Source organism: Lycium barbarum, chromosome 3, assembly GCF_019175385.1.
Source record: "Lycium barbarum isolate Lr01 chromosome 3, ASM1917538v2, whole genome shotgun sequence".
Lineage (NCBI taxonomy): Eukaryota > Viridiplantae > Streptophyta > Magnoliopsida > Solanales > Solanaceae > Lycium > Lycium barbarum.
This window is the reverse complement of record NC_083339.1, coordinates 116,997,373-117,024,588: the sequence shown is the minus strand read 5'-3', so window position 1 is coordinate 117,024,588 and position 27,216 is coordinate 116,997,373. Positions and strand designations below refer to the sequence as shown.

General features: G+C 38.4%; 1 protein-coding gene and 1 pseudogene across 1 annotated transcript; one reads left to right on the top strand and one right to left on the bottom strand.

Annotated features, from left to right (window-relative positions):
* The first annotated feature begins 974 nt into the window (after nt 1-974).
* LOC132631963 (uncharacterized) lies at nt 975-25,467 on the top strand (annotated as a pseudogene).
* On the bottom strand, nt 25,468-26,918 carry LOC132631964 (septum site-determining protein minD homolog, chloroplastic). Its single transcript, XM_060347735.1, has one exon. It carries the CDS (start codon nt 26,723-26,725, stop codon nt 25,736-25,738), a length of 990 nt encoding a protein of 329 aa, XP_060203718.1. The 5' UTR covers nt 26,726-26,918; the 3' UTR covers nt 25,468-25,735.
* Nucleotides 26,919-27,216: the final 298 nt, after the last annotated feature.

Sequence of the window (27,216 nt, the reverse complement as noted above, 5' to 3'; positions counted from 1 at the left end):
CGTATCCTTGATGTATTGAGCCTACATTATAGTACGCAAAAAAAAATATCAGGTTCTATATAAAATATTGACGTTTCGGAGTCTTAACACACGACTAATCGTTGGTCAAAGTATGAAAAAAACACTAAGTGTTGCAAAGAAAAGATTTATTAAAATAAGATGTTGGGATCTTTTTATGGAAAAAAAACACTGAGTTTTCCTTAAGTGTGTTATTTTTAATGTGTAACTTTATTTCGAATATGTTGCAAAAACAAATCGCGTAAATCGGAGTCCGAGCGCAAAAAACCGCGTATATTCGAAATAAAGTTACGCTTTAAAAAATAACACATTTAAATCTAAACCCTAAAAATAAATAACCTTAAGCTAATGACAACAAGTCTTCAAACAAAAATGGATGTCTATGTATATAGAACACTTAAACCTAAAGTTTACAAACAAAACTTACTTCGGGCACCTTTTCAACCCTTAAAATGACGATCCGAACGTTTACGTATCCTTGATGTATTGAGCCTACATTATTGTACGTAGAAAAAAATATCAGGTTCTATATAAAATATTGACGTTTTGGAGTCTTGACACACGACTAATCATTGGTCAAAGTATGGAAAAAAACACTAAGTGTTGCAAAAAATAAAGTTGGCCAAATTTATTTATTTTTGGTACTGTTTCTATAACGCAGTATTTTACTGCGTTATAGATTTTTTTTTTTTAACTGCTTCTATAACGCAGTAAATTACTGCGCTAAATGTACTTTTGTCACTTTTTTTTTGTTAAGGTATTTTAGTTCAAAAGATTTTTTTTGAGGTCATTTTGGTTCCAGACTCCAGTTCCATTAGTACAAAATTTGAATACTTCAATTTTCTTCTCTCTTATTCTTCCTTTTTTTTTTTTTTTTGTTCTGACGAAATTTGAATACTAAACACAAACACTGACATTGATTTTGCTTTAAGCCGCGAATTGTCGCACCTTGAATAATGGTACCACCGGCAATAAAGGCACCGTTGAATTACTCAGCAAGAAATTACAGTTATTCTCAAGCAATTACTCTCACAAATGCTTCAGCTTGGCAAGTTAATTAAATAATTAATGTTGGAACAACTTCCTTTGCTTTGAAATTCCCAGCAGTAATAATTAAGGAATGCGACAATAACGAAGTCATTGATGCAAGAGAGAAGGAATGGATACACTTTGTCGGTGTTGTGGCTTGTCTGCTCTTGCCATGCTTGCTGTCAAACGACTGTTCTCTCTTACTCACACTATTTTATTTTTGGTGTCAAATTGTTTTTGCTAGTATAATTTTAATAAACACTTCATAAATGTTTGTAACTATAAAAAGTGGTAATGTTACTTGCTATGGAGTTTCAGAAATTTTTAGAACATGGGTGCACTACTAAAAAAAAATGCAAATTTATCATTGAATCTCTTGATAAATAACGTAGCTTTCAACTAAGTGCACCATTAAGCCTTTTGTAACATGGATGTCAGAAAGTGGGGTACTAAATATATTTTAAGAATTATACACATAACATACAGAGTTTAATCGGGTGACCATGGGTTCGCATGACCCTTTTTTCCACATAAAATCGCTACTGAGTGATTATGAATTGAGACACAAAATTAAATGATTGTACTCTAAAACCCTGTCTCTTTTTTTTTTTTTTTGGGACGGATGAAGGAACTTTTTCAATTTCATAAAATAGCTCGTGATACCTTGCTCAGCTCTTAAGGATGATTTTGTTTGGCTGCAGAAAAAAGAAATAATCTTGGCATAAAAATGCTCGTATCTAATACGGACAAAATTTGATTTGCAACATAAAACTGTGCGAAACAATGTGGTTTACGCATAACTAGTACAACACCCAGTGGAATATGTAACTCTGCATGCAACATTTGGTTTCCCATATTAAATTTTGCATTACCATTAGCAACTTAAATTTTGCCAGAACTTTTAATAGCGTTTTATGTGGGATAGAATGTGAAAAAGACTATGTATTAATAATACGTGGCTAAGAGTAAAGAACTCTCTTGAAGTAAATGAAAGTGCAAGAGGGGGGTGACTTGTAATTTTTTTGTTCTTTAGAGAGTCAATTATGTAGAACACCTAGTCGACTATGGTAGATATAATTGTAAAGTAAATGCAAAAAGTAATTGACACACGATAGTTATACTGGTTCAGATTCAATGTGAATCCTAATCCAGTCCCCTTGGGTTGCAAGGGTGATCTCTGCAGCTCTTTAATGTGAATCTTGGTACAGAGAATTGGTTTGAATGGAGCTCCTATGTCTACACTCAACCTCTCATATTTTTTCTGTTACAAAGTCTCACCAACTGAAAATAACCCTCTTTTTTTTTTTTTTTTTTTTGTTTACACAGCAACTCTTAATTGAATTACAATGTTTATGAAAAGTAAAGCAAAGACTATGTGAAGGTTGAGACAAAGTACAGTTGTGCGTCTGAATGAGCCAGTATTTATACATGAGGTGTGAAGTCGTCATGACTCTTGTAAGCAGAGAAAGCAACCCAAGAGATTTGATCCTTGGAAAATAGGAAGATTGAGGATCCTTATTTTCCAAGAATAAAGCAAGAGCTTTGATGATGATTGATCTTTTCCTTGTGTCTTTGAACGGATTGATACTTGATTATCTCCCTTTCTTTAATGATTCCTTGTTTTGCTGATTGATACTTTATTATCTCCTTCCTTTAACGTTCTCGTGATTTTCCTTCAACTGATTTCCTTTCCTTGTGCAATGGGTCTCGTGGTACTTGATTGCCAGTGATAGTTTCCTTTTAATGACTTCTTCCTCATTAATGCAGATATCACGCTGGCTTAGTCTATCCCTGGGATCATGGGCCGAACTGTTGCAGTGTGTTAATTGCTTAGGCCTTGAGTATTTTCCCTGCATAGTAACATAGGTTGTCATCATTAAAATCTTAACATTAACAATCTCCCCCTTTTTTATGATGACAATTAATACTCAAGATAAAGTAGTCAACTTCCCTGGTACATTTGCTCTAGAGGGTTGTTGCTTCAGTCTGGAGGAAAACTCCCCCTGAATATTTGAATGGTTGACCTCGCTATTCTCCCCTTTTGGCATCAATAAAAAAAACGGAACAAGAATAACAAAGAAATATAGCTCGGATTAAAAAGCAATAGAGGGGTTGCATAATGCAACACCACAAAACACAATCCACAAAACTGAGCTTAGGCCCAGTTTCACGCACATATAGTGTCATGACAAAACAAGCAAACAAAACACATAAATTGTCTTAACAGAAAAATACGGCTAAGAATCCTGCTTATTTTCCTCCTGCTGCTGCTCCACAAAGGGTCGAAGAAAATAAGCCAAGGTGTTTACTATGGCATCATTAAGAGCATCCAATGTTACTGTCAGCTTGTTGGGAAAGGCATCCACACTAGCCTGGAGCTTAGTAGAGAGCTTTACAGCTTCCTTGACAATCTGATCAAGCTTGACCCTAACACGAGCAATATCAGCACCTGTTTCCTTAGTAGAGTCCCTGACGCGTTCCATGTTGTATAAAGTGGACGCTATTAAGTCTTTCGTGGATTCAAGTTGAGCATTCATAGCATCCAATTTGACAAGCACTTCAGGAGACACATCTATAGGAGGGGGTGACTGAGAGGTGGAGGTTTTTTTTTTATCTTTAGGGGGGAGGGGGGGGGGGGGGGGGCATCATCAACAGAGTCTTTAGGAACCCAAGAGTCATTAACAAGAACATATCCCATGCTACAGAAAGCTCTAGAGTTGTAACATTGTTTGACCAGAATGCTGGGATAGTCACTGAGATTGATAAGATGGGCTTCAAGAATATGAGTTATAAGCATACCATAGAGTAGACTGGTTGGATTAGCATCACATTCAATCATGTAGTTAAGGATGACAACAGATAATTTCACTGTCTTTTTAGTCAAAAGACAATATGCAAGAATAGCATCACGTTGAGTAACAGTAGAAAAAGAGCCTGCACGAGGAAGAAGGGTGGTGGAGACAATGTGGGCTAAGACACGGGCTTCAAAGGTGATGTCAAACGGGCCAAGATGACTAGGAATGGTAGGGGGACCAGATAGGGTTGGCTTAACTTGGTCATAGGAAACATCAAGGGATTCAGGCCAATTGGTTTTGGGAAGATCAAAGAAGCCTAAACAATGACAGTCTAAAATAGAATCCAACACATCACAGTCAAGCACAATGCGAGTACCAAGAACAAGGGTTTCAATTTCATTATGTTTAGATGACTTGAGATTAGCAAAAAATAAGCGAACAGGGTTTCATAAACACGGGTGGGGTTTTGAAAAATTGTTGTCCAGCCTTGAAATTCAAAAAGGGGTTTTACCTTGCAAGAGAGTGTTTGCATGTAGTCAAGATCAACACTACGATTAGAAACCATCGATTTCTCTTTCAGAGCGACGAACAAGTCACGGTTAGAAGTGTCCCAAAAATGTTTCTTAAGCCCAAGAGGAGTTTCGGGGTCAAACTTCAGTTTCTTAGAGGATTCAACGCAAGTATCAACATCGAGAGAACGTTTACCCTTACTTTTAGAGAGAAATAACGCAGTGGCTTCAGAAGAAGACGAATGAGTAGAGATATCGGAATCCACATGAACAGGGAAGGTGGATTTACCGTTACTTTTGATCCTAGAGCTTTGGCGAGTAGAAGTGGGTACAGATTTCTGTTGTCTGGCCATGGAAGAAGAAAGTGAAGAGACAAGGAAGATGAAGAAGAGAAGAGAGGATACGAGAAGTATATAGAATAACCTTGGGATTGTGAACCGGCGTTGGGAAAAGGAACAAATGGGATGGAAGGTGAACGGGTGGTCTGCAAAGTGATTATGACGGGTGCGTCGTAAATATGGAAAATGAGATAAATGGAAAGGTCACAAACACATAAAATCACGCAAAAGATTTGAACAGCCAAAAATATAAAAAATATTTTTTTATTTTATTTTTTAAAAAATAAAACAAAACAACATACTAAATAACAGAATTATACAGTAACAGGATTTTCAACTAGGCCAATTAAGGTTCTTAGGTGACAAAAACGGTCTTCTAAGAGAGGTTTTGTAAAAATGTCAGCAAGTTGACTATCAGTGCTAACAAAGCTAATTTCTATATCTCCTTTTGACACATGATCTCTAATGAAATTATCACGACCCGACTAGGGGCTATGATGGGTACCCGGGGCTAACCACCAAGCACCGCTCGTACCATTACCCATCGTACACATCAAGCGTTCATTCATTAATCTTATACTCAAATCATAGGAAAACCATTTTTCACTTTGAACATAATTACCTTTATATACATAAGCCCTTCGGCTATCAAAATAATATACATACAAGAAGGACATCGTGAGACCATACTACCCACACATACGTATCTACGAGCCTCTACTAGAGTGCTAGACATAGGGGCGGGACAGGACCCCGCCGTGCCCAAAATACATATACACAAAACAATAAGCAATGGCACCTCCGGAATAATGGAGTGCTCTCAAGGCCTGCTAACAGCTCATACGAGTCTGGATCTCCTCCCTGTTTACCTGTGGGCATGAACACAACGTCCAAAGAAACGGACGTCAGTACGAACATTGTACTGAGTATTTAAGGCATGAATGAAATGAACATAATAGAGAAATCATAAGACATAAGATAAAGACATAACCTGCTTAACCTTTAGGAGTGGATGCATTTCATACATATAACATATATAATCGTAATACATATATCGTCATAGCACATACATCACCATATCGTATATATACCATCATCGTTAACCCGCGTCCGGGTAACCATCATATGCCGCCCACTAGTGGTGATCATGTCCGGCCTTCTAGGCGCGGTGGAATCATAAGCAGCCCGCCTTAGCGGTGACATGTCCGGCCATTTGGGCACGGTGGAATCACAAGCAGCCCGCCTTTACGGTGACATGTCCGGCCATTTAGGCATGGTGGAATTGTATCATTGTGAGCACATCATAGACACATCATGACCTTATCATAAGCTTATCGTAACCTTATCATAAACTTAGCATTATCATACATTTATAGTTAAAACATACATTAGAACTTGAAGGCAACTATAGCTATGTCGAGGTGACGTAAAGTCGTGAACTCCCGATTACATTATGGAGTGATCATAATCATCATATCTCACCTTGAAAGGACTACCATTTTAAGGTGAGTGTACACCATGAACAACATCAAGGGATCGTAAATAGGATCATTAACTTCATGGACATCATATCTTGCTTTAGAATCTCTAGGCTTAGACTTATTATCATTATTATCGTATTCATGATATATTTCTCATCTTTATCTCATAAGAAACTCTTTATCAACGTTAACTCATAGTTCCCGGAATGTAAGAAAGTCATGGAGAGGTAGGGAAAATAATATCATAGGAATCATATAAGGATCATTAGCTTCGTAGGAATGTCATATCATGAGCTTGAGGACTTCTAGACTTAGATTCATCATCAGTATTGTCATGCTCGTAACGTATCTTTTTTCTTTATCTTGTATGAAGCTCTTTATAATCGTAGACTCATAATTTCCGATATGTAGGAAAATCATGGAAAGATAGGAGGATTCATGCCATAGGAGTCATGCCTTAGAAAGAAGGGACTAGCCTTACATACCTCTTTCGTTTAACAATTCCATCGCTTGATTGTTCTCCTTCAATGCTCACGTTTCTACCTTCAAGAGAATTCGCATTAACATTAGTTAATCGATTATATGAACGTGCTTACTAAAGCTAGAGAAAATTGGGCAGCATTTCCTTAGTTTATACAACTTTCCTCATATCATGTATCAATTCCCAAACGTTTGTAATAACATTCACAACATTATAACCAACAATCTTCATTCATCTACATTACCCACATTCCACAAGTTCACTTCAATTCATCCATAATCATGGTCGTAGTATACTAGTACGTTTTCTCACATATAATGCTTATCCCATGTCCTTAATATCATTTATAGCATAATCATAATCACAATATATCAAGAATCATGACTCATCCCAAGCTACTACTCAAAATCTCATTATTCTCATCTTTATAACCCATTTTCTATATCCTTTCATAAACTAAGTCTTTCAACCTCTCAATATCTTAAAAAACATGGAATGATCATAAAACTTACCTTAGATAGTGTGGGAATGAGCCTTGAGTGGAAAGACTTCACTTGAGCCAAAACCCTAGTTCCTTTCCAATGGAATTTCTTGACTTGGATGAATTCTAATGAGTTTCTTACACTTGATTTCCTTGGTTTGATGAAGTTGATCCTTACTCTCTCTTGGATTCTTGTAGGTGAAGTGTGGAGAAATGTTCTAGAGAGTTCTAGAGAGAAGGGGAAATGAAATGAAATGAACTTGATCCCCTTATTAATAATACCCAATCTGACCCGTCTTGTTTCTACGGACCAACATACGGTCCGTATAAATTATACTGGCCGTATGTCTGGCCGTAGATTTCGTCCAGTGAATGCTGCCAATCTGGGCTAAATATACAGCATAACATACGACCAGTATAATTTATACGGCTAGTATGTTGGGTCGTATAATGCCCAGCTATTCCGATTTCGTTCTCGTCGACTCGTTTGATATCCAATCCTTATGGAACCTTCTTAACACTTGTTTAACACCTCATTAAAAATCTAAGGGACGCTATATCTCTTCTCCAAAACATCATTAATTCGTTATATCTCACCTGGGAACCCACGACCTATCGAATGTTCAACTAGCCTTATGGGGTATTATAATACGTCGGAGAGGTCTCTTTCTTTCCTTCAAAATATCCCAAACGTTACTATTACTGTCCCCTTTTTGCGTACTCGTTTTTTTTTTCTATTTCCGAACATCGTTGTGCTAGAACGTCCCGGCCTTAGCTGGCAGCGGAACTAGTGTCAGTTTACTTGTAATATCTGTACCATGTCTTTCGCTTTGTTTCTCAAATTCTGTTTAGTTAATATCTTTCATATATCGCGACACTGGCTGCTGGGGCCCACCTGCCGGTCGGTACAGTCATGAACGGGGTGTCATATGCACACATATACATTTACTACCATTTCACTTACAAAACAATTCCCAAACGCTTATTCAAACTTACTCTCATTCTCAAGCTGCATTGCGCTATCTTCTTCCTCACCGACTTATTTTGCCTTAGTCTCCCCGACTTCTTTAAGGTCTCTAATCACTCCACATATTCTAATTTCCTTTAGGTTACCCCAAATTTCCCATTCGTCCCTTATTCCTATACTTGTGAGAATTTTAGTTTACTTCCCAGGGGGTCACCCATCCCAGAATTGCTCTGGCCCTAGCACGCTTAGCCTTACAACTTTAATGCATTTAGGCACGTTAGGGCCGGTATAATTACACCAATTGCCCCGCACGTCCTTTGTTACGTAATTTAAGACAAGTCGGGGTCTTAACAATTTCTGAATAATTTTTCGAAGCGGGTCCCACTCCGCTCTAGAGAGGGTCTTTCATTTTTCTGATTATGCATTTATTATATTAGCCCTCTAAATCTTCAAGACTCACCTTTTATTATATGCACGGCTACCCAAACGGTTTTTGTCAATTCGGGTTTTGCCTCAATCCTATTAGTAACTAGGATGGGCAAATATACCACAAAATAGAGCCTAGACCGATCATTACACATATATTTCGAGAAAGGAATAATAATATACCTATATCCGCATTTGGTGGCGTCTCCGGATCCTGTCGACTAGTCAGGGCATAGATGCGGTTCGAAGGACCGCCAGAACTGGAAGCTCCGCCACGGCCCCTACCACGGCCTGCTGGTGCTGATGTACCTTGCCCCGTGGGGCGCATAGCTACAGACGAAGATGATGAACCAACAGCTAATTCGGTAGGCTGCGCTGCACCACCCAAATTACCCTTATACGGGCAATCTCTCACAGAATGGCCCTGACGGCCACAAGAAAAACATGCACCGGTGGCTCTGTAGCACTCTCCAGGATGATATCTGCCACAATAAGAACACTGAGGCCTGGGTGGCCTCATCTGACCGGAACCCCCATCTGTCCACGGACCTGAAGCCCTAGAGCTCTGGCCTGCTCCTGAATACCCTGGGCTATCGAATCTCCGGCCTGTAAACTGCGGAGGTGTGCTCTGTGCCGGCTGGGAAGGATGTCTGCTAGACTGCTGCTGCTGCTGAGGCTGCCTACTCCAAGACTCCCCAGAATACCCAGCTGATCTGGCCCTCTTGGGTTGTCTCCGATCCTGGCTCCTGTCGGGCTGATGTCCTCTATGCCGTTCCTCCATACCCTGGGCATGTGCCTGTATACGGGCAATATCCATACTGGGCTGAGCGGCCAACACCAAACAACTGTCGACCAAATAATCGTCCAGCCCCATAATGTACCTGTGCATCCTGTCAGTCATAGTAGCTACCACAGCAGGTGCATATCGGGCCAACGAATCAAACTCCAGACTGTAATCCCGAACGCTGCGGCCCCTCTGTCTCAATAATAGAAACCTGTCAGCCCTGGCCCGCCGTAACTCCGGAGGCAGAAAATGGCCAAGAAAAGCCTCAGAAAACTCATCCCAGACTGCTGGGGGAGCACCAACGCCTCTGGCTAACTCCCAAGACTCGTACCAATTTGCTGCTACATCATACAACCGGTACGAAGCCAACTCGACTGACTCTGTCGCAGATGCCTTAATCAAATGTAACGTGCGCCGCATCTTTCTGATAAATTCCTCGGGATCCTCCTGGGGCTTTGTCTCGAAGAACTCTGGAGGACCACAAGTCAGGAACTCACGAGCTCTCGAACTATCCCGTCTGTCTGCCCGATCATCCCTAAGTCCGTGCCCCTGAACCTGTCCCGCCACAAGTCTGGTCAACAACTGGACCGCCTCTCTCATTGTCTGATCCTCAGTCCCTGGCCGTGGAGCTGGAGGCTCAGGTACTGGAATCTCAGGAGCCGACGGTGAGGCCGCCCCCTGATCTACAGCTGTGGCTGCTCCAATCTCCTCCAGTGGTGGCGGTGTAGAAGAGCCCTCTGACTGGGGCATACGCTCGGGAATAATCAGTGCATGGGCCCTGGTAATCCTCTGGGCCCGGCTAGTCTCTCCCACTGCTGCTGACTTGGCCTTCTGGGCCGCTGTCGCCTTTTTTGGAGGCATAACTGCAAATGTAACAATTCGTTAGGGAGGAGTCATCCTGATAACACAGCTCTATCGCACGATCTAAGACAGAAAGAAGGGTAGAATCCTAAATGCCCTGTAGCCTCCTGTTTATAGGTGTGGTGCACAACACACCGATAAACAAGACTCTACTAGACACGGTCTGTAGACGTTCCGAGGACGAACCGCTCTGATACCACTTTTGTCACGACCCAACCCCGTAGGCCGCGACTAGTGTCCGTGCTGGACACCCAAACGTACCCAATAACCCAAACCAACATATTATCAAAATATATTAATATAAAGGTTAGTTGGCACTACTAAATATCACAGATGAACAGATTTTGCACGTAGAGGCCGATAAGGCCATCGCCGATCATAACAACCCAAAACATATACAGAACCCACACAAGTATGTCTACAGACCTCTACAGAACATAACAGAATCATAAGATGGGACAGGGCCCCGTCGTACCCCTGAATAGCGTACATATATACAATAGCAGAAGATTGTACCAAAATATAGGCTCCGGATAAAGGAGCGCTCCAAAATAGCAGAATAAAGTCCTAAGCGAGCGGATCAGCAAACCTGTCGTCTGTACCTGCGTGGCATGAAAACGCAGCCCCCGAAGAAAGGGGGTCAGTACGAAATATGTACTGAATATGTAAAGCCTGAATTACAGAATCAAAATCGTAACCGGTACAGAACGTACAGAAAAGTGAGTGTAAAATCCAAAGTATCAAATGCATATTTTCAAAACATACAGAGTGTATACAGAAACATATGCCATATCATATCCGGCCCCTGCCAAGGGACTCGGCAGACAAAACGTGGCCACCCTCCCGATGCTGGTGCCACAATACAGAAGGATCAGAATAGGGGTATAACCCCGTAACGTAGCATATCATATCAGATGGCCATAACAGATCATATCATATCATATCAGAATATGTGTACATGGCACAGCATACTCCACAACCCATGTACATGTATACCTGCCCCCTCACATCGAGGCACGGCGAACAATGCAGAGGAATACGCTTGACAACATATCCTGGCCCGGGCTCAGTGTGGGAAACATTGAGGCATCCACGAATGGAGTAGTGAGAAACTAAATGCAATAAAAATACCATATATATTTCCAGAGACTCAATGAAGCATATCGAATGACAGATCAAATCAATGAAATCGAACGGAGTCATAGTAAGTGAAATTTGAATGTCAAAATGGGTTACGGAAGCATAATCTTTCTGAGATCGTTCCCAAGTTTCAAAACAATTCATAAGGCTTAATGAAATATTAAAACAATTTTTATTTAGTAGTTAAAAGAGTAGTTAGAATATTTCTTAAAAAAAATGCTCGAAGACAAGTCATAAACACAAAAGGGTAAAATCGGAAATAGTGGGCCCACCTCGGGACAAACGAAGCGATGGGCTCAAATTACGTATTTTAAGCTTATAAAGTCACCTACGGAGGTTCTAGGGACATTCCATAATTTTCTAGACAATTTGCGGAAGTTTGCACAATTCTTTCAATAAAGCATACTTATAGGGTTCAATTCAATTGAATGAAAAAGGGGTATTTTCAAATGCAGATTCCGATGAGCAGAATACTTTCCGAGGCTCAAATCCGATCCTAGTACACCTAGGACATGCCAAAAGAAGAATCGGGATAGCCTTACATACCTTATATGCTCTTTACGCCTTTCCAAATTCAATTCCCGTTTCGCCCAAAATCTGCAATTGGTCACATTTACCAATTCTCAATTTCCAATCTTTAAGTATTCAATCTTTATTCATAATTGCCTACAGAAATTTGGGCAGCATCTCCCCTATACATATAGCATCCCTGAGAATTTAACTCGGCCAAAACAATCAACAACAACCCAACAACAACATCAACAACAACAACAACAATCACTATAAACACAATATAACTTAACTAGCTATCTTTCCAACATAATGTCATAACCTTCATTTCAACTTCAATTTCCAAACTAATCTCAATGGTTTCACATTCATCATTAATCTAGATCATCACAATATAATTTGGAAATATTTCATATCATTTCTACGAAATATTCACAAGATATACAAAATATTCAAACTTTCCACCAAAACATAATTCACCCAAAACTTCAAATCTTCAACCTACATATTCATAACATATTTCCATCTTCCAATTTCATCAACCATAATCATAATTCACATCTTAACAACTTCATTTCCATAATATCACAAAATCATTCTAAAGTGACATAATCTTCTACATTACAACTTCAACCAAAATTCATTCAACTTTCATTCCCAATATAATTTTCACCATAACCACAACTAGAATACAACATAAAATTCAACTCATATATGTATACAACATATATACACTCATGGCTACATATATATATACATACCCACTTTGCAAATTTCCTTATTTCCATAATTTCTACTCATTTCCACATACCACAACATAAACAAACCTTCATAACATAAGAAAAAGAAATTGATTCTTACCTTTTTCTACAACTCCTTCACTTGAACAAGTTGTCAACTTGAAGAAATAAGTGCTCCTTCTTCCAAAACAATTACACCAAGTTGTAAAGGACCCTTAAATTAGTAGGAATACCACAAGAAAATATTTTTTGGAGGAAGATTTGGAGGGGTGAATTTTCTATGGCCAAACCCGAAATGACCCCTTTTTTTTTGCTCTTGTTTTGTTTGTTCTTTCTCCTTCTAAGTTTCTTGAATCATCTAAGGGATAATGATCCCTTTATAATTAATTTGCCACATGGAAATTAATTAATTTGGTGGGCTTGGACCAGGTATGGCCGGCCACCCTCTCACCTTGGGCCTAAATTTTTCTTTTCATTTTTTTGGGCCAACTTGGTTGGTCCCGAGTTGGGCCTAGCCCACTGACCTTTCGACCTTAAAACGTCCATATCTCCTTGTACCGACGTCACCTGGGAACCCACGACTCATGGATGGAAAGCTAATTCAATTATCTACAACTTATATTTCTTGGTATTTTTCCAAATTCCAAACTTATAATACAGGTTTTGCCCCGCAAAGTTAGGTCACCCGAAAACGTTTTCTTAAAAATATTCGTTTGGAGGACTTCCACTTTGATTTGGCCCAAGGGTCCTTCTTGAGTTGTGTTTAACTTCACATATGTGATTTATATAATTTGTCACATGTCCCAAAAAAAATCTTGACGTGTGGGCCCCACCTCAACTTACAATTAACCCGACGTTCAAAAATACGGGATGTAACATTAGAACTTCAAAATACAATATCATCAACATAAATTTGAATAATGAGATTTCCTGAGGGAGTTCTTTTTATAAAAAGGGTGGTATCTATTTTACCTCGGGAAAAATCATGATTCACTAGAAAAGAACTTAATCTATCGTACCAGGCTCTAGGAGCTTGTTTAAGACCGTAAAAAGCTTTTGAAAGTTTAAAAACAGGATAGGGTAGTTTAGGATCTTCAAAACCAGGAGGTTGTTTGACATAAACTTCTTCGTCAATGAAACCATTTAGAAAAGCACTTTTGACGTCCATTTGAAAAAGTTTGAATTTTTTAAAAGATGCATATGCAAGTAAGATGCGGATTGATTCTAACCGTGCTACATGTGCAAAAGTTTCATCGTAGTCGACTCCTTCTTGTTGTGAGTAACCTTGTGCAACTAGTCGAGCTTTGTTTCGTACAACTTCTCCTGCTTTGTTCAGCTTATTGCGAAAAACCCATTTGGTACCAATCACTGAAATATTTTTAGGTTTAGGAACTAATTTCCATACATTATTCTTTGATAATTGATCTGGTTCCTCCTGCATAGCTTTGACCCAATGTTCATCATTAAGTGCTGCGTCAATCTTCTTTGGTTCTAATTGCGATATGAGAGAAATATTTGCATTTTTCTTGCTTGATGCTCTAGTCTTCATTCCTTCATGAATGTCCCCTGTGACAAACTTCTTTGGATAGTCAGGCTCACTTCTCCATTCATTTGGAACAGGTTCAAGGGCCACATCAGTCGATCTTACTTGAGCAGTAGTCGACTGTGTTTTATCATTTTGCATATCAAGTGAGGGAGCCGCAGTGGATTTCCTTTCTTCATCATCTGCATTATTACCTTCCTCGACCAACCGATTAGTATCATCAAATATAACATGAATAGATTCTTCAATTGATAATGTACGTTTATTATAAACTCTATATGATCTACTAGTGTGAGAATATTCAAGAAAGATACCTTCATCGCTTCGAGGATCAAATTTTCCGATGTTATCTTTACCATTGTTATGAACAAAAAACTTGCATCCGAAAGGGTGAAAGTAGCTGATGTTTGGTTTCTTTCCATTCTAGAGTTCATAGGGAGTTCTTTTTAGAATGGGCCTGATTAGACACCGGTTAAGAACATGACATGCTATGCTTATAGCGTCAGCCCAAAAGTGGTGTGGTAAGTTATGTTCTACAATCGTGGTTCTTGCCATATCTTGTAGAGTTCTGTTCTTTCGTTCAACAACACCATTTTGCTGAGGAGATCTTGGCAAAGAGAAATTGTGAGTATAGCCTTGTTCATTGCAAAAATCCTCAAATGCCTTATTTTTAAATTCTCCTCCATGATCATTTCTAACGGAAGTGATGTAGTAACCTTTTTCACGCTGTATTTTCTCACAGAAAAACTTAAAAAATTTTAGAGTATCATCTTTGTGAGCAAGAAATATGACCCAAGTGAAACGAGAATAATCATCAACAATAACAAAGACATACCTTTTTCCTCCAATGCTGGCAGTTCTAGTAGGACCAACAAGGTCCATATGAAGCAGCTGCAAAGGTTTAGAAGTGGACACTATATCTTTTGAATTAAAGGAATTTTTAGTTTGCTTACCTTTTTGACAAGCATCACAGATGTGATCTTTTGTGTAGTTCAACTTAGGCAGTCCTAGTACCAAGTCATGTCTAGCCAATTTTTCAATTAATCTCATGCTGGCATGCCCTAGTTTCTTGTGCCATATTCAAGGATCTTCTCCCATAAAGACTAGACATATATGTCCTACTGGATTCTTCACAGAATCTAATACATACACATTTTTGTTCCTGCTTCCAGGAAGAATTTCTTTACCCTTGGGGTCTTCAATGATGCATCCTGTTTTCTTGAATCTTACCTCAAGATTTGAATCACATAATTGACTAATGCTCAAGAGATTATACTTGAGTCCCTTCATAAGATAAACGTTAGTAATATCACAAGAGTTATTAAATGCTATAGTACCAACTCCAATAACAGTTCCTGTGGAATTATCTACAAAGGTTACCAATCCTCCATCATATTCAGCGACTGATTTGAACACGTTTTTGTCGCCTGTCATGTGACTGGAACACGCACTATCTAGATACCATTTACCTTTGGATTTCTTCGTGTGGCGTTCCTGCAAAAATATGTAATTACTTTCTTTTAGGTACCCAAGCATGCTTGGGTCCTTGAGGATTAGCTTGAAACATATTCTTAGGTCTCCATTCCCATCCAAAGGTTTGAGAGTTGCGAAATTTGCATTGATAGTATTTATGACCAGTTTTACCGCACCAAAAACATGTAAAAGAGAATGGTTCTTTGGTGACATATTGATTAGACGATTTAGACATAATGGAGAGATTTGCTTCAGACTTCCTGTCAGTTGACTTGCGAGATTTAGTCGACTGATCTGTCTCTTCAAGATATCTCGACTTTTCACTATTATAAGAATAATCACTCATAGGTTTCTTCCCAGTTGATTTGCGATTGCAAATCGACTGATTAGACCTTACATAATTTTGACTGGTGGATTTGCGCAGACTATTTATTTGTAGTTGCAAATCACAGATTTCTTCTTGAAGAAGATCCTTTTCAATCACAAATTTGTAATTTTATATCCCAGTCTTTCTTTTCTTTTTGCATTTTTAAATTCATCAAAAACTCTATTCAAATCCTCAAGGGTTTGATCTAAGAGTTCTTGTGTTTCATTACATTTAGCGCAGAAATAAGTTCTTACCTCGCTGGTTTCTCCAATTGCCATGAAGCAAATATTTTCCATATCATCTTCATTTTCTGAGATTTCATCTTCGCTCCGGCTACTAAATGCCCTTTGTTTTTTATAGTTCCTGGAGGGTTTCCTTCTTGATTCTGAGCATTCAGAGGCAATATGACCATACTTTCCACATTCATAACATTTCCCATCATTTTTCTGTAGATTAGTAGAATTTTTTCCTTTTCGAGAGTTTGAACTTGTTCTTCGATTATTTCTTGATCTCCTCATTGCTTCCACTACAGATCTGGAGATCAGTGCAACTTCATCTTCCTTGAAATCGTCATCATCACTTTCAACTATCTGAGTTTTGAATGCAACCACTTTCTTCTTCTCTTCTTTTTGGTGCCTGCTGATGTGATTCTTCTCAAAGGTCATGAGATTTCCTCTGAGTTCATCATAAGTCATTTTATCAAGCTTTTCATCTTCCAAAACAATAGCTATGGTTTCCCATGATTTTGGAAGAGATCTGACAAGTTTTCTTACTTGTTGAGCATTGGAATACACAACACCAAGAGATTTTAACTCACAGATTATTTTGTTGAATCTGGAAAACATTGATTCAATGTTTTCATCTTTCTTCATCATAAAATTTTCATATTCATGGTGAAGAGCATCAATTTTGTTTTCTCGAACTGTGGATGTGCCTTCATAGGTTACTTCTAATTAGTCCCACATTTCCTTTGCAGTCTCACAATTTGATATTTTGCTATACTCTTCTCCACTGACTGCATAGTATAGCAAAGATATAGCTCTGGCGTTTGTAGCAATGACTTCTTGTTGTTCCTTAGTCAAATCAAACGACACTTCATCAAGTTTCTCTTTATCATCTTTTGCTTCACTGTGGGGAATAGGTTTTGGTCCCTTCCTTATTACAACCCATGCTTGGTAGTCAGTTGACATGACAAAGATTCTGAATCTCTCCTTCCAGTGTGCATAATGCTCACCAGCAAAATAGGGAGGTCTGGTAGTGGAATGTCCATCTTGCAGTATTGCTCCAGGGATATGATATCCAGCCATTTGATCTTTTCCTCAAGTGTTGTTAAGCAACTAAGATTGAGTTCAGGCTCTGATACCAATTGAAAGTGCAAGAGAGGCGGTGAATTGTAATTGTTTTGTTCTTTAGAGAGTCGACTATGTAGAACACCTAGTCGACTACGGTAAATATAATTGTAAAGTAAATGCAGAAAGTAATTGACACACGATATTTATACTGGTTCAGATTCAATGTGAATTCTAGTCCAGTCCCCTTGGGTTGCAAGGGTGATCTCTGCAGCTATTTAATGTGAATCTTGGTACAAAGAATTGGTTTGAATAGAGCTCCTATGTCTACACTCAACCTCTCGTATTTTTTCTGTTACAAAGTCTCACCAACTGAAAATAACTCTTTTTTTTTTTTGTTTACACAACAACTCTTAATTGAATTACAATGCTTATGAAAAGTAGAGCCAAGACTATGTGAAGGTTGAGACAAAGTACAGTTGTGCGTCTGAATGAGCCAGTATTTATACATGAGGTGTGAAGTCGTCGTGGCTCTTCTAAGCAGAGAAAGCAACCCAAGAGATTTGATCCTTGGAAAATAGGAAGATTGAGGATCCTTATTTTCCAAGAATAAAGCAAGAGCTTTGATGATGATTGATCTTTTCCTTGCGTCTTTGAACGGATTGATACTTGATTATCTCCCTTTCTTTAATGATTCCTTGTTTTGCTGATTGATACTTGATTATCTCCTTCCTTTAATGTTCCCGTGATTTGCCTTCAACTATTTCCTTTCCTTGTGCAATGGGTCTCGTGGTACTTGATTGCCAGTGATAGTTTCCTTTTAATGACTTCTTCCTCATTAATGCAGATATCACGTTGGCTTGGTCTATCCATGGGATCATGGGCCGAACTGTTGCAGTGTGTTAATTGCTTGGGCCTTGAGTATTTTCCCAGCATAGTAACATAGGTTGTCATCATTAAAATCTTAACATTAACAGTAAATAATCCAAGCTTGTAATATTATCCATTGAATAACAACTGCATAACTCCTACATATAAAAATTTATGTATCTTAATCTTTGCATGCTAATACGTGAGTAACACGACCCATTATTATTTGGACAATTGAATTAGTGAGTGGTAGTTAGTTTAATATCATTATTTTTCTTTGTTTCTTCTGTTTTCGTCTAATGCTTAGGTAGGTAAATTGAACTAAATTTGAACATGCAATAGGGTTATGAGGTCAGTGGTTCTGATATGATATGGAAAGATGCTATGGAAGCATTGAAAGAAGCCGGTGCCCGACTGTATATAGGCCATTCTTAGCTCAATCTGAGAAAGTATAATGGTTCAGTGCCTGATGCCCTTGTTATGTCGAGTGCGATTCCTGGAGGCAATGTGGAGATTTTACAAGCCGAGTCTGTTGGGGTACCTGTGTGAGAACAGTAATCTTTTTTTTATTTATTTACTGAATTTCTGTTACCCAAGTTAGACTTGGACTCAGATGGTATACATGGTATTCTGTTCTTGTAGCTACAAGCGAGGAACTTGGTTGGGCAGGATCACTGAAAGCTACAACCTCATTGCTGTCAGTGGTAGCCATGGTAATCTTATTTCTTTTGTGTTTGCTGAGATACTGTCAAACGTGACAAATCTTTTCAATGTCGAAGCTTTGCTAAATATGGACAGGGTTCTGAGATCTTGATAAGACTCAATATATGCTTATATATACATGGAAGCCTGAAATATGAAGAAAGTTTCCTGAGGTGTAATATCATTTGTGTAAGCCATTTCTCTTGGGTGGGTCTGTTGTTTGAAAAACATGTACATTCGTAATTCTGTTCAATGTCAATGTCATTATTTACCAAACTGGCCGTTTTATGAGATCTTGACTAAAAGTGCCATGTAATCTTGTATTTCCGAGGAAGCTAAAATATGAGGAACTTCACTATCTCGCTTGTTGGACAAACCATTTCGCTTGTGCTAATTAGCTCTGCTAAAAACTCTTCTGCTTTGTAGGGTTAGCTATTTGATCTGTGGATACACTTCTTGCAGGAATGTGTATCTGCGCTGGTTTTTATGCTTACTCAAGTGTCTTGCACTAGCATAGGTGTTAAGAAGGATTCAAGGCATAGGGTATTCGAAAGGGAGAAGACAAGGGTTAGGCAACATTTGAGAGGAGAGTTTCAGGCTTCCAATACTGTAGGTTATTAAAATCTGGAATTCATGTCTGCTCTCTATATTATGCTATTAGCAAAAAGATGTTACTAATGAACCGTTATGTTATTAGCAAAAACATATACGATTAATGGGTAAAACTCATGTTATGAATGCATGGGTAGAACTTTTCAGGCCTGATAAGATGTTTGGCTTGTATGACATCTATCAGCTGAGACTGATTCTTGAAGGTCTTTGGATATTTTCTGTTATTAGTTAGGTAACCTGAATTAGTTTGGCTTGAATTTGACCTACTTGTGTTTCAGCCTCTTTTACCATCAAAATTCACTTCTCCTGCTTTCTGTTGATTTTTGACCAATACAGGGAAGAGTACCACAGCTAGTATGCTTGCTTATTTCTTAAATGCAATGGGGGATGATTTTACAGCTGTAATTGGGGCTTGGGTACCACAGGTAGCTTCACTCTGCATCTTCCTCTAAGAAGTGATTTGTATTACTCTGCATTCTGTAAGAAGTTTCTCTGGATGTGTACATTGGGAGTTTGTCAATAGGCTTGCGGATCGATTTTTATTCACATTAGAGCACTTGTATCCCACTGTGAGTTTTTTCATTTACGCACAAAACTTACATTTGACATAACTGCCTTCCGCAGCTTGTTGCAAGAAACATCGTCTGTGGAACTGGTTGCAACTTTGTATTGGAGGTATCCAATCCTCTCACACATCTTTTCTTGTATCTGGTTATCTGCATGAGTTGAGTTGATTTTGTTTGTAAAATCTTAAGAGAATCATAATCACTATAGTTTGTTGTTCCTGTAAGTCTAATATCTGTGCTTCTTAATGTAGGCTGATGAATATGACTGTTGCTTCCTTGGAGTAAAACCTCAAATAGCTGTGGTAACAAATATAGATTGGGAACATGTAGACATGTTTCAAGACGAGGTTGGTGATTCACTGCTTGTAGTGTTTGCCATGTATACTAAATTTGTTTATTTGGTCTCTGGAAATCATTAGATTATTTCTATCTCAGGCAGCAGTTAAAACTATTTTCGGGAAGTTCATTGGACAGATAAGGGTTGGAGGACATTTAATTTTATGTGGTGATACGTATATATTGCTAAATTTCCTTCCAAGGTCGATACATTTCATGGATTGAGTGGATTTAGCATCAAATTTTCTTGCTCAAACAGAAACTTGTTGAAGATTTCACAAACAATTTTGCTCACTTTTCATAGGAAACATCTCCTCAAGGAGAACAATCACATGTGCCATATTCTTTTTACTACATAAAATACTCAGCTATTGCATCTTTGTTGGTCATTACCCTTTATTCCTTTAGAACACTATCCGAAGATATTATTCACGTACTATGCAGAGTTCACTGACTACAGTTCTAATAGAATCATATGTCTCAACCAACTTGCGGATGCTGCATCTATGAGGATATGGAACAATAATCCATTACCGGAATTGTGAACTTATTATGTTTGTCCTCTGATACATTGATCGTACTTTTACTGAAGGTCCATTTATGTTTCATAAACTATCATTTGGTGGCTTATGTTATCTTTAGTTATAGACCACACAAATTGATCTCATTCTGAGGCTAACGAAGGAAATATTGAATTTTCATGTCTAATGTAGTTACTAACAATGATTTTCTGATTGGATTTACAGTCCGGGTGCACGTTCTTTGGTCAACAAAACGGGTGCAGGCTCTGCTCTTTCAGTTCTTCGCAATGATGCATTCCAGTTTTCAACATTTGGAATTTCTAGTTGTAACGATTGGCATGCCTTATCTATATCCCTAAACTCGTGTGGAGGTAGTGACTATCAGCTGGTAAGTACATTTGTTCCTTAAAAGATAAAGCTCTAGGTAAAATGTACTAGTTTATGTAAAACTGAAATAAGTTCATTAGTTTCTTACAAATATTATTCAAGAATAACATACAGGGAAATTGTTGGTAGCTTATTCCTAAGAAAGTGATATGCTTTGCTAATTCTGCACGTGCTTTGTACTTCAGTTGGCAACTCTATACTGCATGATCCATAAATTCACTTGTCAAGAAAGTGTAAGAACAACTTAATAGAAGCACAACGTAAGGTAAATATCATTACGTAAGTCTTCCTCTACAAATCTGCAGATTATTTTCTCCAGAGTCCAATTCAAAACAATTTCTTCCGAAGACCCCACCTGTGGGATTACACTGGGTTGTTGTTGTTGTTGTTTCTTCCAAGGACTATGAAAGAATGCAACAACTAACAAATAAAGTGAACATTTGGGAAGTAATCTCCTCATTTGCTCCTTCCATCCCGAAATAACCAATGCACTTTGGAATACTAGGAAGTAGGATCAAAGAGAAATTTTTGACTTTCCAACCAAATACCAAGCACCGGAAAATATTTTCGAAAAAAACCAGAAAACAACACATGCTTTCACTCATTACCAAGTGCACTCTTAAGATTAGAAAAAGACATTGTATATTCAGTTGTGAACTGGAACTTCTTAAATTAAAATTTTCAGTCATAAGGTTTTTGATGACGAGACCTGGAGATATCATAAGTGAGAATGCTGACATGAGTAACGAAAAATCTTGTGAAAAACCCAATCACCTGCCGGGGAGTGGGGATAGTGACTACCTAATAAGACAGTTTTTATTTGGACTAAGGGATCAGATAACTTAGAACGAACAAAAAGCAAAATTGGATCAAAGAAACATGAAGTATACCAGGTTCTAAAATTCTTTTTTATTATGCATCTCACGTGACTCAATAGGAGTGATTGACCTATTCCACATCTTTAATTTTGCAGCACTGTCATATCAATTGAAAGACTAATTATTCTTACGCCATCTGATTTGGGTGATTCAAATTTCCATGCAGGTTAAAGAATATATTTTGACATGGCTATTACCAACAAATAGGTTTTTGGTCTTTTGAAAAAAATTCGTTATATAGGAAATTTGTCAATACTAACTTTATATTCCTGTTAGTGAATTTGAGGCTTTGCAACTTCTCTATGGTGTACAGTATTCTTGCAGATAAATGCAAAAATATAATGCCATGGAGAGTTTTTTGTTTTTTTTTTTTTTTGGTTGCTATTTTCTGTTTATACCTACTCCCTGCAGTTATTTGATGTTACTGGCATATGGAATACCTCATACTTGTGCATGGATTGTAGTCTAAAGATATTCTTTCTTTATTCCAGTTCCACAAGGAACTACATATTGAGGACATCAGCCTACAAATGCCGGGAATCCACAATGTTCTTAATTCATTAGCAGTAAGTAAACATTTAAAAGTTATTTATAGATTCTAGAGCTCAGGGGAAGGTTTGGAACCCTAGTAGCAGAATGGAATCAGTTTACCGGGCTCACTTCCATGCCAACACGAGTAGTTTAACTCATCACTACCTCATAAGGGCGTTGAGAATTGTTTTGCTTTTTTGTTTTTTATCAGTGTAAGTAAACATTTAAAAGTAGCAGAACTATTTTATGTTTCTCTGATCTTTACTCAAATATTGTTGGCTGTAAACGATGTCAGTACAGCTAATCAATTTTGACTTGTTTATACATCAATGGGTCCCAAAATTGGAAAATGATTTGTTGGCTGCTTGTAATTATATCTTAGTTTAGAGAAAGCATGTTTTAGCTTAAAAAGCTGTTTCATTCTTCCACTGCAAGTAAAGTCAATATTTGCTGAGTTCCGTTGCTGCTTTGGATATTCCAACCTGCAGGTCATTGCAACTATCAGTGCTCTTTCCGCGGATCAGAAAAAGTTTCTTAGTTCCATTTTTTTCTTTGCAGCTACACTAGCAAAATTTTAGAGGTGGTACAGTACGTGGGTGCCATATCTTCGATGACTATGCTCACCATCCCACTGAGATTCGTGCTGTTCTTCAAGCAGCACGCCAGAGTTTTCCATATCAAGAACTTATAGTAATATTTCAACCTCATACATACAGGTATGTACCTGAGAGCATTCTCCTTCCATATTACAGTTACATTGATTGCACAATGCTTGAAATTTTAATTTGGAGTCGTCTAGCAGCATTGAAAGATGACTTTGCTATTGCATTCACTAATGCGGATAGAGTTGTGGTTACAGAGGTATAGTCCCATTTTAAATTCTGATGTAAAAACTGCTAATGTGTTAACGCATTTATTTCCCCCATTTTTCTTCTCTTGTCAAAGGAGATGTAATATTTGTTTCTGTTGCTAGATTTATGCAGCTAGAGAAACAAATATGTGGAAGATCAGTGGAAGCGATCTTGCAATATCTATAGTTGGTCCACCATCTGAGTTTATCCCTTCCCTGGTATGTTGGAACTCACTGCAGCTAAGAAAACTTCCTCGCGGTTGTAAATGTTGTAGTTATCTGGAATTTTGTTGTGCTTTCCTTACAATTGTTTTGAATATGAGAATAATGCAGTCTAATTTCACGAAGTACTGAGTTCCTATTCTTATGTCTAATGAACAAATTGGAAAATTCTTTTCGTGATGGTCGGAGACGGATGGAAGCTTCTCTTTCTCTAGATAACCCTATTTATTGCCAATGTTCTAAGAATATCACATCCATTACAGTACTGCATAGTCAACTTGAATGGTCAGTGGGAGCTTATGTTTCATCTTGGCTAACCCTTTTTTTTTCTTGCTCTTTTTCTTTTTCCCTTGTCTATGGTGTTTAACTTCCCAGATACAAGTGCTGGAAATGCTGGTTGTTCAGATATCCAAGGATCCGGATCATGAAACTGTCATCTTGACCTTAGGGGCAGGTAAACATTCTGCTTTCCCTGACTCTGAAATCTCGTGTATAACATTAGTCTTTTGTCTACGGAGATCATTCTTCACAGAGATGGAAAAAAAGGAAGAGAAAAAAACGAAGAAAGGAATATCAATGGGAAAAAAAAAGATGCATGAATCTTAGGCTCATTATTTATGAGATTTAATTTTGACATCTTTTTTCAGGAGATGTAACTTCGGTTGGTCGTAAACTACTAATTGAATTGCAGCAGAGACTGCTATAGTTTACTGCTTTCACGAGACCGGCAGCAAGCATTTCCGTTTCTGGACAGGAAGATGTTTATAGTCTTCACATATAATTGGCTAAAATTAAAGCCGAGGGTGCTAGCACTGTGCACATTCATCCACGCTAAATTCAGATGGTGCCATGCCTGACCTCATAATAGAGGATCTCAACACGCAGATATGATGATGATGACATTCAACTGCTTGAGATTGTCTGCATCCATTGACTGCAGCAAACGCACCATTTCACTAGGAACACACCCATTGGTATAAAAGTGATGGAGTAAGAAAGCACCACATTGCACCCCCAATAGTAATTCTGGGGCCCTTTCGGCTCTCACCTCCCAGCATCACTGATCGTCTTGATTATTGAGTATTTATATTGGCAACAGTACATTTCCTACCTTTATGACCACCTCCTTAACTTAGCAATCATGTGGATTGTGGAAGGAGATAGGAGAGCTTTTGAAAGGTTAGAGAACGACTATGTATCTTTGAAGAATATACTCTCATTCCTATTTTCTTGTGCATCCATGAACTTCCAGTTGGTATAGAAGATAGTGCTTAGTTTGTAGAGAATCAATCATATTGTGTCGTAGATTATCTTAGTTTGTAGAGAATCAATCATATTGTGTTGTAGATTATCTACTTTTTGATATACTGTTTGTATATGGGAGATTTTCTCATTATTAATAAATTTATGTACTTAAAAAAAATGATCACCTTCTTGGCTTCTTTTTGTGGAGAAGCAGGAGCTATTTCATTATGTACATACAGCATATGCAATATTACTGTACAGTGTAATCAATTCAGTTCAATGCTAATGGAAGTCCAACCAGGTTCCGTCCGAGTGAAAGAGGCTGCATATTTTTCTCATTAACACAGATATCTAAATTAAACACTGTTGAGGGAGTCTTACACAAAATCTACTTGTCTTTTGAGCAGTGACTCGAGCGAAATTTCTTAGAGCGTGCATAGCAAGCAATAAGGACAGAAGTGGAGATCACAGGTTGAACAAACTGAGAGCAGCCAAATACAGTCACTCAGATTAGATTGATGGAGGAAAAAAATAATCATATTTCGTGCAACGCGCATGATACAGTTTTCAGCTCAAATCCAACAAAAACAAAAGTGCACATTTCTAAAAATTGCACTAATCTTCAACTATCGTACAAACAGAATCCTGAAATAGTCACAATGGAAGAATGCAAACCGTAACTCTACTATACACAGCTTTCTTGTTCCAGAGGACCTTCCAGAAAACAGAATCAAACAATTACAGAAAACAATAACTAAAGCATCGAAGAAGATCACCATTATGCTACCTTCCGAAAAACGAGAAAAACCCTCGTTTCTTTGGCTCCTCCTCCAACATTACAGTCTCCATACTATCTTGCTCAACCAACCTCCAAGCTGCTTGTTCAAATGCAAGACCTGCCAAAGCTGGTGGCTTGTTCAACACAAGTGGATAACCTCTATTAGTACTTCTAATAACTTCGGAATCCTCAGGTATCACTCCCAACAATGGAAGCCCCAACATTTCTTGCACATCCAATACAGACATCATATCTTCCCCTTTAATCATATCCGTTCGAACCCTATTCACCATCATCTTAATATCCCTTATTCCATCACATTCCAACAACCCCGTCACTCTATCGGCATCCCTTAAGCTCGTAATATCCGGTGTTGTCACTAACACAGCCTCATTCGCGGGAGTTATAGCCGTTATAAACCCAGCATCAATGCCAGCTGGACAATCAATAATTATAAAATCAGGCACACCTTCATCGCGAGCTTTTAAAGCATCCACTAACCAAACCAATGCTTTCCCACCAAACCCAATAGGCAATTTAGATCTAGGTTTAGAAATACAAAGCAACTCGAAATTAGACCAACGTTTATCACGTACAAGAGCCTGATCAAGTCTACAATCCCCATTTAAAACCTCGACAACGGTGTAATTAACCCGGTTTTCTAGGCCCAATAGGAGGTCAAGATTGCGAAGACCAACATCGCAGTCAATAGCGACGACTGAGAACCCGAGACGGGCTAAGGAGAGACCGATATTTGCGGTGGTTGTTGTCTTACCGACGCCGCCTTTGCCGGAGGTAATAACGACGACTCTTGGGGTGTTTCCTGCGAGTTGAGGTTTGCGGTTGTATTGGAGGATTGAATGGATGCAAGGGTAGAAGTTTCTAGAAGGTTTGGAGAGTGGGGGGGTGGGTTTTAGGGTTTGGGGGGATAAGGGATTGGGAGGGGTAAAGTAGGAGGGTTTAGGGTTATAGAGTGGTTGGAGAGATGATAACATTTTTGTGTTAGAAGAATGGGAGAAGAGAGTGTATCGTGTTTGGGGTGAAAGTGAAAGACAGGAAACTTCACATGTTTGATGTCATCTTAGCAGAAAGGGGAAGACGACGGCACTGGGAGTGCCTATGAGGTGAAGAGCGAAGAAGGTAAAATATCTTCTTCTTTTTTGTTGCAGCTACCATTAGGGTGTGTTGGGTAAGGAGGTTTTCTAATTTTATTCGTTTGGTTAAAAATTTTAAAAAATATTTTCTTTAAAATTAAAAAAAAAAACCTCCCTAATAAAGTAGAAAAAAAAATTTCACAAGTTCATCCATCAACCACCAAAATCCAACCACTCTCAACCCCCCACCCCTACGCACCACCCCATCCCTCCCCATCCCCGCCAAAAATAATATTTTTTTGAAAAAAAAATTTTGACATTATTTTTGATTTTTTGCACCCACCACCCAAACCCAGCACCCTACCCCACCCCCCACCCCCCCCAAAAAAAAA

Bases quoted from the DNA above. Each gene is read 5' to 3' on its own strand.
- LOC132631964 (XM_060347735.1), bottom strand. From the start codon at position 26,725: ATGTTATCATCTCTCCAACCACTCTATAACCCTAAACCCTCCTACTTT.